Source organism: Nuphar pumila, chromosome 5 (genome assembly GCF_984573655.1).
Source record: "Nuphar pumila chromosome 5, dmNupPumi1.hap1.1, whole genome shotgun sequence".
NCBI classification, from domain to species: domain Eukaryota; kingdom Viridiplantae; phylum Streptophyta; class Magnoliopsida; order Nymphaeales; family Nymphaeaceae; genus Nuphar; species Nuphar pumila.
This window is the reverse complement of record NC_143253.1, coordinates 127,225,253-127,241,461: the sequence shown is the minus strand read 5'-3', so window position 1 is coordinate 127,241,461 and position 16,209 is coordinate 127,225,253. Positions and strand designations below refer to the sequence as shown.

At 39.9% G+C, this 16,209-nt stretch overlaps 1 protein-coding gene across 2 annotated transcripts; it reads right to left on the bottom strand.

Annotated features, from left to right (window-relative positions):
• Positions 1–706: 706 nt before the first annotated feature.
• LOC149838610 (homeobox protein knotted-1-like 2) lies at positions 707–14,924 on the bottom strand. Of its 2 annotated transcripts, none has more exons than XM_090006701.1 (6): positions 13,884–14,924; positions 2,602–2,722; positions 1,986–2,179; positions 1,631–1,762; positions 1,418–1,554; positions 707–1,337 (listed from the first exon to the last, which is right to left on the bottom strand). In XM_090006701.1, exons 1-6 carry the CDS (start codon positions 14,613–14,615, stop codon positions 1,301–1,303), a joined length of 1,353 nt encoding a protein of 450 aa, XP_089862827.1. In that variant the 5' UTR covers positions 14,616–14,924; the 3' UTR covers positions 707–1,300. The 2 variants fall into 2 exon arrangements, with proteins under 2 accessions (XP_089862827.1, XP_089862828.1); XM_090006702.1 differs by having other exon boundaries at positions 707–1,329; positions 13,884–14,923.
• Positions 14,925–16,209: the final 1,285 nt, after the last annotated feature.

Below are 16,209 nucleotides of genomic sequence, written 5' to 3'. Positions count from 1 at the left end.
AACAGTGACCCAACATTTCATGGATGATGAACCACAGTAGCTGTAATCGCCAGCCATATCAAAATCCAAATTGTACAAAACCACTCTGTCAGCATGAGATTATACAGAGACAGGCTTCTCTAAGACTCCAACTTCTGGCCTTTATCCGCATATCCAAAGCATGTGGGCTGTTCTTCATGAGTTCACATTGAAGCTGTCAGTTGCAGTAAATGATCTTGTGCACAATCAAAGTGATCCCAATCAGAACTAGACTCTCTCTCTCTCTCACGTTAAAAATGGCAAAATCCCGTTCTTCAAAAACTCGCGAGAATTTGAAAATCTTCATAAATCTCATGTTTATAAGAAAATATTAATAAAAATTATTTAAAAATAAAAATACACGGTTTTTTCATGATAAATAGCAGTCTAAAACATAAATATTGCATTTAGATCACGGTATTTATGTTTTTTCATAAATCTCGTGGTATTTTGAAAATCTTGCGAGAAATTGCCGTTTTAAACTTTCAGGCAATTTCTCCCGAGATTTTCATAAATCTAGCGATATTTGTCACTATGGTGTGCACAAATACACAAACCATGCACCATGGTATCTTCTCTTCACAAAAGAGGTATAAAGAGAAATTGCACATGATATGTTGCATCTGCTAACAACCAGAGGAGATACAAATGGGTAAGATACTAAGATGACTGAAATGTGGAGTAAAGGTAGTAGAGCACAGAGAGCCATTTTTATATAAAAATCAAATGTAAGAAAAACAAAAGTACTGTCATTATAAACTATGGAAACGGCAGGACAGACCTAGCTTCCACTATTCTGTAAACGATAATGCCTACACCATGACTTTGTGACAAATATACAGTAACATACAAGGATGAATCTAATATGCTGTTTCACATTGCAAACAATGCATACTAAGATATTATTGTTACACTCTACACACACAAGCAAGATTTTCTTGGATATATAGAGGAAGTGCAACTTGTAACTAAATCCTGACGTTGAGCTATAATAATTGAATATAATACAGGCTTTTTAGCTCGTCATATTTTAAAATTGGTGCCTGCATACCAATCAAGCTGTATCCCTTCCCATCAACTGCTTGCTTTAGTACACAGATGCCTTCTTGTGACAAGTTTGGCTGATGAAATGATTGATGTTGAAACCATGGGAAGCCGATTGTCCAAGTAGAAGCCATGCAAACCATTATATAGACTTATCTGAACCACGTCCTTAACCAGACTTACATGGAAAAAAGTGCCCTCTTTCAGAGGTCTCTGAATTCAAACGTGTGCCTATTATCTACACGAACTGCTCGGCATCATCATCACCTGCATGGCTTCACTCTCAAAATTAAATTGGCATAAAAGCACAAAATATATACCATCTCTAACATTTCACAAGTTTTGTACAACATACCTCTTGCGCTTGTTCTTTAAAACCGAAGATGATGAAGCGTTACTATGCCAATTTCTCTTCCGCTGGTTTATAAACCAGTTGTTTATCTGCTTCAACTGTAGTCCTGTCTCCTGCACCAATCTTGCCTTTTCATCCTCCTGAAACAAAGCCAAGTGGTATGTGAGGCACTTTATGAACTGACACCAGTGAGAGATCAGAACTCAAAACACTTACAGTTGGATATGGCCACTTGGAATGGGACTGCCACCAATCCTTTAAGAGTGAGGTTGTGTCACCAGGGAGCTTTCCTGCCCGCCTCTTACGCAATATCTCCTCCCTTATGTCACTAATCTTTTCCTTATAACCCTGTGCAAATTAGACCTCATAAATTCAGCATTCGATAGAACACATAAAACAACACTCTACCAGTCACTTTCAACAATTAAACAATCTAAATATTTTAAGCAGAAAAGTTGGTTAGCAGTAAGCTTTATCTTTGTAACCCTGGACTAAGCAGTTTAAGCTGGGAAAAAAATTGCAACTAATGATTGAAAATTGAGAAAATTCAAATCAGTGTGAATGGTTCCACCTGTTTTAGTTCATGCTTTAACTCTTGCCTAACACGCTCCATCAATGACCTTTCACTCTCAGTTGGGATAAGGGGGCCAAATCCCATGCTATCCGGACCATCCAAGCTTTCATTAAAGAAGTCGGTATCACTATCTGCCTGGTCATCATCATCGTCAGACATAGTTGCACCTGTGCCTTCACCTGGAGACACACCTGTTTCATGCCAGCATCCATTAAGACATTTTATCTCCATTCCCAGTATAACAACTGACTTCACTCGGCCATCAGAAAGTACATACAAAGGCACATTTCTTTTTTTGATCTGAATGACAATACTGTCATGTTTTTCCATTTGTCTTATTTTACAGACTAAAGAAAAGAAGGTGAAGAAAATATTTTACCATTTTCAAAGCTTTATGAACTAATTAGGCTCCTAACCATTAGTAACATTTTAAGAAGCCATCCATAAGCAACAAATGCATTCCTTGCTAGTATTGCTATATATATCAAAAGCTAGGTGCAATAATACCCAATCGTGACAATAATTTAAGCAAAAAGAGCTAAATAAAGAATGGTTAGACTATATTTCTTTCACAAGCACTCAAATTTTATTTGCAGAAAAAATCAAAGATCACCTGTTAGACTTTGCAATGACTGTTCCAGTTCCCAACAAGCCATTACTGCTTCCATTGCATGAACACGAACATGTTGTTGAAGTTGCTCTTTGAATAAATAAAGCAACAAAACATAATGCGACTGAGCACCAAGTAAAATACAGGTTTAGACTAGTGCGCCAAACATAACTGACAACAAAAATGATAACTAAAGGAAAGAGAAGCTAAAAGATCAGTGAAAGTCTGTAACAGCAGACATCATATTTAAAAAATGAAGCAGGCAAAATTCAACTGAAAAGAGTGGGTATCAATATCAGAACATATTAAGTATTAGGATTGAGGTGAGGGATCACAGAACAACAGGAAATCATTCCCCAAGCCTTTAATAGCATAATTCATGAAACATGATTAAGAACCATAAATGTTTCAAGATATGTGGACTAGCAGTGGAAAGGTTACAGAATAAATAGCCAATCAAAGGCCCTCTAGAGCAGCCTTTCCTTTAAAAAGATGCTTAGATGAAATCATATTCTCTCTAACTGTGACATGTTAATTCATTCAGAGAAACACTTTAACTTCATCCATTATATATACACCTTCAATGTAAATGCCCAAGCCAAAACCTGTATATTCTATGGATTATTTATTTGTTCACAGAAAACATTTATTAGATTGAACCTACACTCATTAGATGATTCTCTTACTTATTCTAGTTAAATCTGAACCAAATCTTTCATGTGTTTCAGGAATGTCACTTGGAAAAAGTAGAATTATGGATCCAATTATTTTATATGGGTCACCTGTACATGACCACTAATCAAGCCCAGGCCTTCGTGAACCATGCAATTAAGATCCATGGTTTGCTTACATCTATGATGATAAAAACTCTCTCTATATCTATATCTATATCTATATCTATATCTATATCTATATATCTATATATCTATCTCTCTCTCTCTCTCTCTCTCTCTCTATATATATATATATATATATATATATATATATATATATATATATATTTGTGTGTGTGTGTGTTCTACTGTCGGTGAAAGTAACAGCAAAAGATCAATTCAGCTATTATGGGAAATAAAAAAGGCCAAAAAATGTTAAATCGGTCAATAAGTAACGAAAAATAGAGATGGGTTGTATTTAATTCATTAATTATGATTGAATATGTATGTGTATAGATGTGTGTGTTCATGTTCAGCTGCTTGGCAAATTATTAGGAATAGATAATCTATTAAGAAAAATAAAAGGGTTTGGCCAAAAATATGTAATAGTAAATAAGTAGTCAAGAAAATCCTATAATAACTTGGTGACAAATTGGATGTATCACATTAACGTTGGTTGAATATCATCATAAAATTTCTAAAAGATACGTACTTCCGACAACAATTCCACACTTTGAAGTTTTCTACAGATAACTTTTGAATACTAAAGTTATGTTGAGAAAAATTTTGAAGTACAAAGACTTCAATACAAATTTTGGAATATAGGGGCCTTTCATGTAGTTCTGGATCCAAGGATTTAAGAAAATAAATATCAAATTTGAAACTTTCTTGGAAACTGAAGTATAATTTGGGAAATTTCCAATGAGAAGGACAAAAATTTCGAGTAATCCTAAAGCAAACCTTGCATTTTTGCTATGAGAAGCATTATTTCCAAAAAAATCCTGACTGATGCATGGATGTGATATGAGAAATATCCAGCGATAGTACTGTAATGAGATATTGCGGAAATATAAAGAGTGCATACAAGCACATACAACAATGAATAAAAGAGAAAATATCACAAGTCCACGAAGGGACAATACAAGCACAAGCCTTTAAGAAGGCAACAATATACAAAGCCTCTTATTGAAAAGAGAGAGGAGCTCTCAAAGATGAAAATACACAAGGGGATCACCCCTATTTATACAAGAGAAGGAGGAGGAAAAAGGAGGGCCAAAGGGCCTCAAAAGGAGAGCCAAAAGGGGGCTCCCATAGAGTCGTTGGGAGCCCCCAACGGTCACATTTGTGACCGTTGGGGGGCTCCAACGACTTCTATGTTGGAGCCCCTTTTGGTCCTCAAAAATAATAAAAAAAAGAAATAAAAAAATAAATAATAAAAATTACATTTGATCAAAAAGGAAAAAATAGTTGTTTTCTAAAACAACTGTGAAATTACAAAAATACCCCTATCGGGTATTGATGTAATAAACAGAATATATATATATATATATATATATATATATATATGTATATATATATATATATATAATAGGTACATTTTAACACCCCCCTCAAATTTTACGGGGGAAGGACGGAAAGTTTGCCGAGAAGAAACATGAACCGAGGAGCTGGAAGAGCTTTAGTGAAGAAGTCTGCCAACTGATATTCTGAAGTGACATATGGCAGAGCAATAGTTCCTCGTAAAAATTCGTCACGAGCATAGTGGCAATCCATTTCGATATGCTTCGTACGTTCATGAAAAGTATGATTGCTTGCGATATAGATGGCACTCTTATTGTCGCAACACAGCTTGGAGGCTTCAGTAATATCAACTCCCATATCTTTAAGCAAACTGCGAAGCCATACAAGTTCCATTGTTGTGGTTGCCATTGCCCGGTACTCAGCTTCAGTGGATGATAGTGAAACTTTCTGCTGCTTCTTGCATCGCCAGGCAATCAATGAGTCCCCTAAAAAGACACAAAAACCAGTAGTTGAGACTCGATCATTGGGATTATCTCCCCAATCTGCATCAGTATAAGCAAGAAGATTCAAAGGGGAAGAGGAGGATAGAAATAGCCCTTTATTGATGGTATTCCGAATGTAGCGAATGATTCAGAGAACCGCACTCATATGCACGATTGTAGGAGCATGCTGAAATTGACTGACTGAGTGAACCGCATGAGTGATATCTGGTCTGGTGATGGTTAAATATGTAAGAGACCCAATGAGTTGTCGGTACGGTGTAGGATCTTCCAGAAGAACCCCATCTTCTATCCGTAACTTGGCATTAATAACCTCGGGAGTCTCTACCTTCTTATCATCAGAAATCCCAGACTTAGAACATATATCTGCAGCAAGCTTCATCTGTGACAAAATATATCCTCTAGGAGAATATGCAACCTCAATTCCAAGAAAATATCTGAGAAAACCTAAATCAGACATATCAAAATTATCTTTTAACATATTTTTAACATTAATAATACTACTTTGATCATTTCCAGTGATAATCATATCATCAACATAAAGCAACAAAATTACGATACTAGAACCTGCATTTTTAACAAAAAGAGCAGTGTCAGTATAACAAGAATGAAATCCTAATTTTATCATGATATCACTAAAACGATCATACCAAGCCTTAGGAGCATGTTTAAGACCATATAATGCCTTTAAAAGCCGAAGTGTTTGACCTTGCTTAATATTTATTCCGGGTGGTGGATCCATATAAACTTCTTCACTTAAACTTCCATTTAAAAAAGCTTTTTTTACGTCAAGTTGATAAATAGGCCATTTTTTGGTTGATGCGACAGCTATTAAGGTTCTGACACTTGTCATACGAGCTACGGGGGCGAATGTTTCTTCGTAATCAATACCATATTCTTGGGAGTATCCCTTAGCAACCAATCTTGCTTTATATCGTTCCAACGAGCCATCGCTTTTAGTTTTAACTTTGAAGACCCAACGACAACCAATAGGTTTTTTGTGTGAGGGTAGATCAACTACTTCCCAAGTATTGGCCTTTTTTAAAGCATTTAGTTCAACTTGCATTGCTTCAACCCAATGAGGTATAGATTTAGCTTGATTATAGTGGGTTGGTTCAAAATAAGAGTGTAGAGTTATCAAACATGCCCGATAGTTGGGAGTTAAAGAGTCATAGGAGACAAACCTATTTGGGGGTATTGATATTCTAGAAGAATGCCTAACTTGTGGTTCCTCAATGGATTCGGAAATTTGAGAGTATTTTTCGAGGGCACTAATAGGTTTTTCTTGATTTCTTCTTGAGTAAACATTTATATTGGCATTGCTATCATGAACATTTGTATTTGAATTATTATCATATGAGAGTGTTATGTCAAGAGGGGATACCTCGTGAGTGTCATCTATGTTTTCAAGAGAATCTTCTTGTATGTCATCAATAAGATCATATAAGAATACATAATTAATTTCATTTGTCTCTTCTATTTTATCAAAACCGTTTTCTTCTTCGAGAAATGTTACATCTTTTGAAACATATAGTTTATCATTCTTAAAATCATAACATCTATACCCTTTTTGATTTTCACCATATCCAAAAAATACACATTCAATTGCTTTGGAGATAACTTATCCCTTTTATGTAGTAGGACAAAACATTTGCAACCAAAAATACGAAGTCGATTAAAATCGGGTGAAAACTTAAAGAGTTTCTCATAGGGAGAAGCATTTTTTAACTTAGAAGAGGGCATTCTATTGATTAGATAGGTTGAGGTAAGAACGGCTTCCGCCCAAAATTTTTTTGGAATATTTCTAGACACAAGCAATGTTCTAGCGGTTTCTATAATGTGCCTATGTTTCCTTTCCGCTAGGCCATTTTGTTGAGGAGTCCTAAGACATGACTTTTGATGACAAATGCCATTTTGGCTTAAATAGTTTTGGAATTCGTGAGATAAGTATTCACCACCGGAATCGGATCTTAAAATAGATATGTTACTTTGAAATTGATTTTGAACCTTTTTATGAAAGTCTTTAAAGAAAGTAAATACTTCCGACTTATGACTAAGGAAATAAATCCAAACATACCGAGTAAAGTCATCAACAAACGTAACATAATATGAATAACCCCCTTTAGACATAACCGGAGAAGGACCCCAAACATCCGAATGCACCAATTCAAAAGGCCTTGATGAGAAAAAAGATCTAGTTGGAAAAGGAATAGACTTCATTTTTCCAAAAATGCAATCTTTGCAATTAATTTCTTTTTCCTTACAAAATTTGTTTCCAAAAGGAAAGAGATACATTTTGGAATAACTTGGATGACCAAGTCTTTTATGCCAAGTTTCCATATTTTTTTCTTGGACATAAGAACAAAAAAAGTTTGTAGGGAGATCAAGATGGTCCATATAATAGAGGTCTCCCTTTCTATGGCCTTGCCCAATCCGCTTCCCGGACCGAAGATCCTCCTGCACAAAGCAACCATTAGATGAGAAAGATATTTCACATCCATGGTCGGCAATTTGAGAAACCGAAAAAAGGTTTAAATTTAATTTGGGAACAACTCTTACTTTTGGAACACAAAAATTTTGAGAATCTTTAAAAGAGCCAATACTTGAAATTTTCAAAAAAGTTCCATCGGCCGTTGAGACACAAGAGTCCTTTGAATTGATGCAAACATCACTAAGTGCATTCTCATGAGGGGTCATATGAAAAGAAGCTCCGGAATCAAGGATCCAAGAATACGTACCGGGTGATGATGTCGAAGCAATGGCCGCACCCGATGTGGAGGAAGAAACTTTAAGCATTTGTTGGAGAGCCATAGATATTTGTCCAAGAGTTTCTTTAATGTCATTGTTTTTGCCTTCATCTTCTTTGGAGGTGGTTTCTTCAAGAGAGGCTACTTTAGGCTTGAAGGCTCCCATAAGCTTTGGACAAACGGGTCTAATGTGACCCGGCTCATTGCAATAATGACAAACAATCATTTTTCTTCCTCCATTGTAGTTCCCTTGTTTCCCAAAATGAGGAGGCTTATAGGTTCTAACATTGTTACCCGGTTTGGATACGGCAAGGACTTCATCAACATGCTTACTCATGCCAAGCCTTGTCTCCTCTTGAGTGATTTCGGCAATAGCATCCTCAATAGGAGGAAAAATAGATCTATGGAGAAGTGAGGATCTCACTTGCTCAAATTCGGGGCGTAGCCCAAAAAGAAATTGAAACAATCGCTCTTGTTCCATTTGTTTTTGTCTTAAATCAACATCTTCCATAGAAACCCACTTTGGCTCTAAAAGAGTCAATTCATCCCATAGTGGGTTAAGGGCACTATAGTAGTCTTGAATGCTAGAATCACCTTGCTTGGTGGTTCTAACTTTTTCTTGCAAGTATGCTCTTGCAAGATCCTTTTGGGTATACATACCCCTCATAAAGGACCAAGCCTCATTGGCTCGACGAAATTTAGCTATATTAGCACATACCTTAAGCTCCACATTGTTCATAAACCACGCAAGGATTTTTGCGTGATTGCTTTCCCAATCTTCTACTTCCTTTTGATGATTTTCAATGGCCTTGAGACGAGCATCTCCCTCAAGAGCTTTTTCTTGATCTTCTTCCATTTTTGTGAGCATAAGCTTCGGTTCCGAAACGGTCCCCATGACATAACCCCAAAGCTTCTTCCCTTTGAGATTATTCTCCATTGCCAATGCCCACATCATATAGTTCTTTCCATTGAGTTTGAAAGAAAGATCAATCTTTGTCTCCATGATGTTGCCAAGAAGTGAGAAGATGTCCACCAAAATAAGAGATACACGAACCACACCTTTCCTTCAAGAATCGAGTGGCTTTGATACCATGTAATGAGATATTGCGGAAATATAAAGAGTGCATACAAGCATATACAACAATGAATAAAAGAGAAAATATCACAAGTCCACGAAGGGACAATACAAGCACAAGCCTTTAAGAAGGCAACAATATACAAAGCCTCTTATTGAAAAGAGAGAGGAGCTCTCAAAGATGAAAATACACAAGGGGATCACCCCTATTTATACAAGAGAAGGAGGAGGAAAAAGGAGGGCCAAAGGGCCTCAAAAGGAGAGCCAAAAGGGGGCTCCCATAGAGTCGTTGGGAGCCCCCAACGGTCACATTTGTGACCGTTGGGAGGCTCCAACGACTTCTATGTTGGAGCCCCTTTTGGTCCTCAAAAATAATAAAAAAAAGAAATAAAAAAATAAATAATAAAAATTACATTTGATCAAAAAGGAAAAAATAGTTGTTTTCTAAAACAACTGTGAAATTATAAAAATACCCCTATCGGGTATTGATGTAATAAACAGAATATATATATATATATATATATATATATATATATATATATATATAATAGGTACATTTTAACAAGTACAACTAGGTTTCCAAATAATATATGTAGGTTCATTCATTGCCTGTCAGGCAATCATCAGTGAGGGTCTATGTCACAGGGACTCGACAAACTGGGTGCCGCACCCGCGTCGACGCAATGCGACGTGGGTGCGGCACCCGGTGCGGTCAACGGAACCCTGGGTGTGGTTAACGCACCCAAGGTTATTTGTGTCCAATTTTTGGACAAAAAAAAATGCTCCCGAGTCCCGACTTTTCTTTCGGCGAATGCAGAGAGAGAGAGAGAGAGAGAGAGAGAGAGAGGACGCGGCAGAGGGCCGTCGGCCTTCCGGCGAACGCAGAGAAAAAGGGGGAGAGCACGGCAGGGAGCCGCCGGCCCTTCTGCAAACAAAAGAATGAGACAAAGAAGAAGAGAAGAAGGAGATGCGTGTCTGAGAGAGAGCCGTCGTCAGCGTTGGGGTTCAGTCGCACGTCGAGAGCGAGAAAGAGTGCACAATTGAGAGGGAGAGGAGGAGCGAAGGAGTGAGGGCTTCCCCCTCACCCTTGCGTGATTTAAAGGGCACGAAAGGACACAAATCGGGAAACCCCAAAGGGGTTTCCCTTAATAGCATAGGGGGGGGGGATGAAGGCCTGCGGCTGCACGAGCGTTAAAAAGTTTTTTTAAAGGGAAAACCCTTAGGGTTTTACCTGGACTCGGTTCCGGTCCAGGTCCGGGTCCAATTTTTTTTTTTGCAAAATCGTGGGTTGAGACAGCTTAAGCCCTCAGAGAGATGAGACAGCTGACCCTGGGTGTGTTGACCGCACCCAGGGTCATTTATGTTCAACTTTTGGACTATATATATATATATATATATATATATATATATATATATATATATATATATATATATTGCCGCACCCCCGCACCCAAGTTTTTTGAAAGTGCCGCACCCCTGCACCCAAGTTTTTTGAAAGTGCCGCAGCCCCGCACCCGCACCCATGTGACATAGGTGAGGGTCCTACACGCGGCCAAAGTCTTCTCATAGGTTGACATTATCGGGCTATTTCCTTTGCATAATCAGGTGATGCTAAATTCTTCTATGACAATCACGGCCTTCTTTGGCAGTCGTGAAGCAGACTGGGCTTTCTTAAACCATGCAAAGGAATTCATCATCAATAATGCAGTTTGAAGAGCACCACTCATCCCGTCACCTCTAAAAAACTTCAAGCAGTAGCTAGGCAATCCCACAAGTCACTGTAGTAGAGGTTCAATTGTCTTTGCACAGGAAGCTCGATCATGGTTCATGCAAGTGAACTTCCAACATGCTATGGTTTATCTACCATTTTCATCGTGCAGTAATATCTTCAAAATATTCGGTTCTAGCTCCCAAAATTTATTTCAGATGTTCAGCGAACAGCTTGTGCCCATGTAGGATCCTGATAGCTGTCTGTCATTGGAACATGTTGCAAGCAATTTCCTGTGATGAGCTATAGGGAATTATGTTCTAGACCCATCATTTGTTCCCAAGGCATGAATAGGGCATTGATTAATTTGCAATGGTGAGTGCAAGTTCACAAGTTCATTGCAAAGTCATGCTCTTGAAGTAGTTAAATGTAATAGGCATAAATAGGTCATCAGGACTGTAATGCAGATTATGCTTATTTTGGACAACCTATATTTGATTAAAAACAAGCTAATCCACACAACACAATTTATAAAATATAAATGTGGATAGTAGATGTAACATAGCATTCATCTCCAATCCATTCCATGGTTTATTTTCCAGGTTGACATCACAAACTTGAAATACATCAACACACTTAAAACTGCTTCAGATAATAATTTGCAACATAATAGAGCATGCTGTACAATCTATTTTGTAGATTTCATTGACATGAAAGATATCAGCACACGAGGCCCATGAAAAGTCCTACATCTTTTTACAACATTAATGAATTGTCTCCATATAAAATGAAATAAGAATTATCAGAATCAAATAGAAACTATTCTTGATGACAGTTAGGACATGCTAGATATGTGCTGGGTCCACATCACGAGAATAGTGAGTGAGATGGACAGAGAGAATTTATTTTTTCTACAAGTAAAATAATGAGTCCACATTTTGCTTCAGAGACAATCAAAACCATAAGTACCTATGCAAGTATTTTATGATATCTAAAAGCAGAAGTCATTAAATAAGGAATCATGTAAAGAGAGGAATAATAACTTATGAGTGACCAACAACGATTAATTGAAGATACTAGCATCACATAGTAGATAGATTATAGAAGCCAACGATTTTTTTTTGAGTAGAATTGAAAATTAAGGAAAAGGAATCACTTTGAAAGAATCCACGCAACACACTGAAACATGAATGAACAAATAATTCAAAACATTTTGAATAACATTCAGACGCTTAATTGTTTGAGATATAGTTGAATGGAAAATTATATGTGCACCTGCTCAGATGATAACAAAAGTTATTATTATGGATATACCAACCACAAATATCATTTGCGAAAGTAAAAATTCATGGAGGTCAGTTATACCAGAATAACGTGTAAATAAATTTGTGATCAGTAAACGCCTATGAGCAAAAAGCAGACAAGTATATTTCCCTCATGCATGTGTAAATGTACCCTAGTAGATTATTGCTTCCCTCTAAGTGCACATGCTACCTTGCTTAAGACAGCATGTACAGCCTTAATACCCAAAAACTGATTTTGCCCCCAAAATATTGTAATCTGAACTTTTGCCTAGAGAGAAACCACAAACATATGAAGATGTGGAGACATGATATGAGAGCATATTTCTCATGGATCATCTTTTACTTGAAACTTAAAAACCACAAGCCTGTTTTCTAAGAATTCGGACCTGAATCCCACTACCTGATGGTGTAACTGGGCCTTGACTCCCACTAGCTGATAGTGTAGATTAGGCAAAAATCTGTTTTGAACAAAGATTGAAGCAGGTGATTGACATGAATATAACATTTTGGATACTAAGCTAACACGCCAAATGGAAATATCTTTGGGTGTAATAGTTCCTAGGAAGCAAACCCAAGCCTCAGCAAATGGAAGCTGAAGCCTTTGGCTAACTCAAGAAATGAAAAACGTAGCAATAACTATGACTAGATAAGTTGTAGACACAGGATATGCCAGGAAGCAGCACTTTTGCGTACTGCATAGATGTAGACTATAAAGAGTAAATACCATAAAAGATTCAGAAAGAAAATACGAGCTAGTGTTAAATGGGATCTAACATTGGCGTGCAAACATGATGACAAAAATTGGATATTATGATCCATATAATGGGTAGTCTCTTCTCCTTTATTTAATGGGAGCCATACCCTAACCCCCACCACTCCCACCTCCTATCTTGAACTTCTCACAGTTCTGGCAAGCGTGAGCATTACGTCCACCCTCCTTTCAACATCTGCATGCAATCATTGATGAACACAATGGCATCCAAACGAAGAGGTCACTATGTTCTTATCCAATAAATACCCTTCCTTTCTTACTCCACGATTAACCACAAAACCAATCTGATGCAGATCTTTATATTTCTAAGCTCACCAACCTTCAAAGTTCACATAGAAAGAGTCGAGAAATGCATGCCGCTGATTAATAGAAGCTTCCTCTTTCCGACCATGGTGTCGCTAGTTACCTCGGCTTGAATCACTTTTTCGCCACAACACAGTTTCAGAACACAACAATCAGGCCATCATTTTCCTCAACCTAAGCATATGCTTTCATTACACTAACCTGAACCACACGACCCTACAATGGTTAACCAAAGAAACACCCTTTCACCAAACAAGCTGAATTGCGGTCTTTCCCCAAATGCGTCAGAAGCTCTACAACCAGACATCATCTTCGACCAATTCATCCCCACCCTTTTAAAACCTTTCGAAAACCCACCTTGCCACGCACACCATCGAAACATAAAAAGACAACCTCAATTCTGCAGAAAACAACGACCACCATCTACACCACATCCCCAGAAACACGAAAACGAATAGCACACCAAAAATCGAGCCGACAAACAAAAAAATTCAATCCAAAAACGGAAGAAACTCGAAACCATCTCATCCAATTGTCACTTAAAGGCATCAAAAGATCTGCCCTTTGTGTCGAAATCAAAACAAGAAACACCGACCACCAGCACCAGAATTACGCAATACCAACTAAAGAAAATACTCACAAGGAACAGAAACAGAGCAGAACAAAAGAGGAAGAGGAAAAGAAGAAGATGGTGGTACCGACCATGAACTGGTCGAGATCCTTATCGTCGCCGGGCATGATCTGATGGCCGAGCACCGAGTACTTGGAGACGACCTGCTGCGACTGAGCGAGCTGCGCGTCGATCCTGGGCAGCTGGTCCACGGGCGTGGCGATGCGGAGGCAGGCGATGTGGGCCGAGAGCAGCTGCTCATATAAAGGATGCGAGAGGATCTCCGCCTTGCACCTCACGTTCTGCCACTCATCCCCACCTGCCGTCTGCTGCTGCTGCTCCCCGCTGTCGACGAGCTCCCCGCTGGTGGCCGCCTGGTTGGCGGCCGCGTTCACGTCGACGGAGCCGTGCGAAATCCCCGCCATCATCGAGTCGCTCGACCCCGGCACCTCATCCCCGACGTCGCTGGCGTTCCGGGGGAGCCACTGCCCGGCCGCCGCAGCGGAATTCGGGGCGCGGTCGGTTGCGGTCTGCAAGTGGAGGAAGCTGCAGCGGACGCAGCTGGAGCCCGGGGCGCAGCCGCACCACTTCCTGGCGCCCTGCTGTGGTTGCCGCTGGTCGTCGGGGTCGACGAAATGTGGCTGTGGGCGGAGGATGGCGCTGCTGAGCCATGTTGGCTGCTGCTGCTGCTGCTGCTGCTGCTGCTGCTGAGCCTTGGATTCCTTGGCACCGGGCTCCGGCGCAATCAAGTCCGCTCCCAAATGATGCTCCGAGAAATGCGACATCGCCATCTCCTGCTGCGACGACAGGTTGTGGAACGCCATCAGCTCACCAACCTCACTTGTAATCTTCTCTTCTTCTCATCATCTTCGTCAGCAGAAAGGAAGAATAAGAAGAAGACAGAGAAGACGATTCGTTTTTTTTTTTTTTTGGTTTGTGTAAGAACACGTTGGAGAAGGAAGAAACCGCTTCGCAGATGAGACGTGAAACCGCTTACCGGAAGAAGGAAGGGGAGGTATTCCTTTTTCTCTAAAACGATGCCGCCAAGTTTAAAGAGTGGGATGAACGCGGGTTAGGAGGGGGAGGGATCGGACGGGTGAGGGTGCGGTTGGTGGGGAGGTCACGGACGGCGGGGATGGTCGGACAGCGCATAGAGCTCCGGTTTCGATCATCTTGGAGACTTGTGCGGTTTAGTTGGTTGGTTGCACTGCTCAATAGGTGGGACGAGACAGCGACGAGCCAAGGGAGGACAGCGACAGGCGACCCGTCCGGGGGACACGCGGCGGACAATGACAGTCCTGGACCACATGCGGGCCCCGCAGGCGAGCACGCCTAATTTGAAAAACCAAACGAAGGGAACCACGTGCTTGGAGGAGTGGGGCCCGCATCTTTTCTTGTGGGCCATCTCCCCGTTTAACCTGGTGCTGGCTGGAGAGAGAAAAGTATTGTCCCGATTTTCCAGTTCGGGCCCAGCGCCGCATGATCAAACACGCCACTAGTGGTCCCCACGCCGGGAAGGGAGAGTGGTCCCCTTCTTCCTGCCAGCTGGCGCACTGCTCCACGCAGTGGTCCCGCACCTGGCTAACGTCAGTGCTGAAAAAGATCCGCTGCCGTCAGAAACGCCGGCCTTCACTTTAAATGACTGAAACAACCCTGCCTTCATTTTATCGTTCTACGTGATCGTCGAGGGTACTTTGGTAGATTGGCAGGCAAGCGGAGCGGAATCCGTCCACGGTCCACCGCTGTCTTTCTTTTCGAGAGCGGACCACTCTCTTTCTTTTCTTTAACCCTTCTATCATTCACCTGGAGGTGGGCATCGGGCCGGCCCGCTAATGGACGGGGCCGATCTGGTCATTGACAGGACGGGTTAATGTGAAGCGAACCGGGTCCGACCCGGCCTGTCCTAGCTCAATCTTAAAATGCATGACTGAAATTATGAGTTAATGGGAGAAAACAAGTTCCCATGCAAATAATTCTTAATTACTATAACTAATTAGGTAAATAACAATAATTAACAAATAGCAAGTTTGCGTGCAACTAATTAAGTAAATAATAATAGTTATCAAAGTTACTATGTAATATTTAATTTTTAAAATTTTTATATTATTAAAAAATTAATAAATAACTCAAGCCTATCATGTCGGCCCGAGCTTGACCCACGTATATAACAAGCTCAGGCTTAAAATCATGGCCCAAACACTGCCTATGGTCGGCCGGGTCAGCTTGGCTTATCGAGATGTCGGATAGGTTGCCCACCCCTACGTTCACCTAATTGAAAAAAAGGATCCGGATACATTTACACATATTGTTAGGGATGTCAATGGGTCGGGTTTGGTTAACACCCAAGTGAAACTAAACTCAAACCAGATTTGAGATGATGGTAACACGAATCTAATCAAACCACCTAAGAGAAACCAT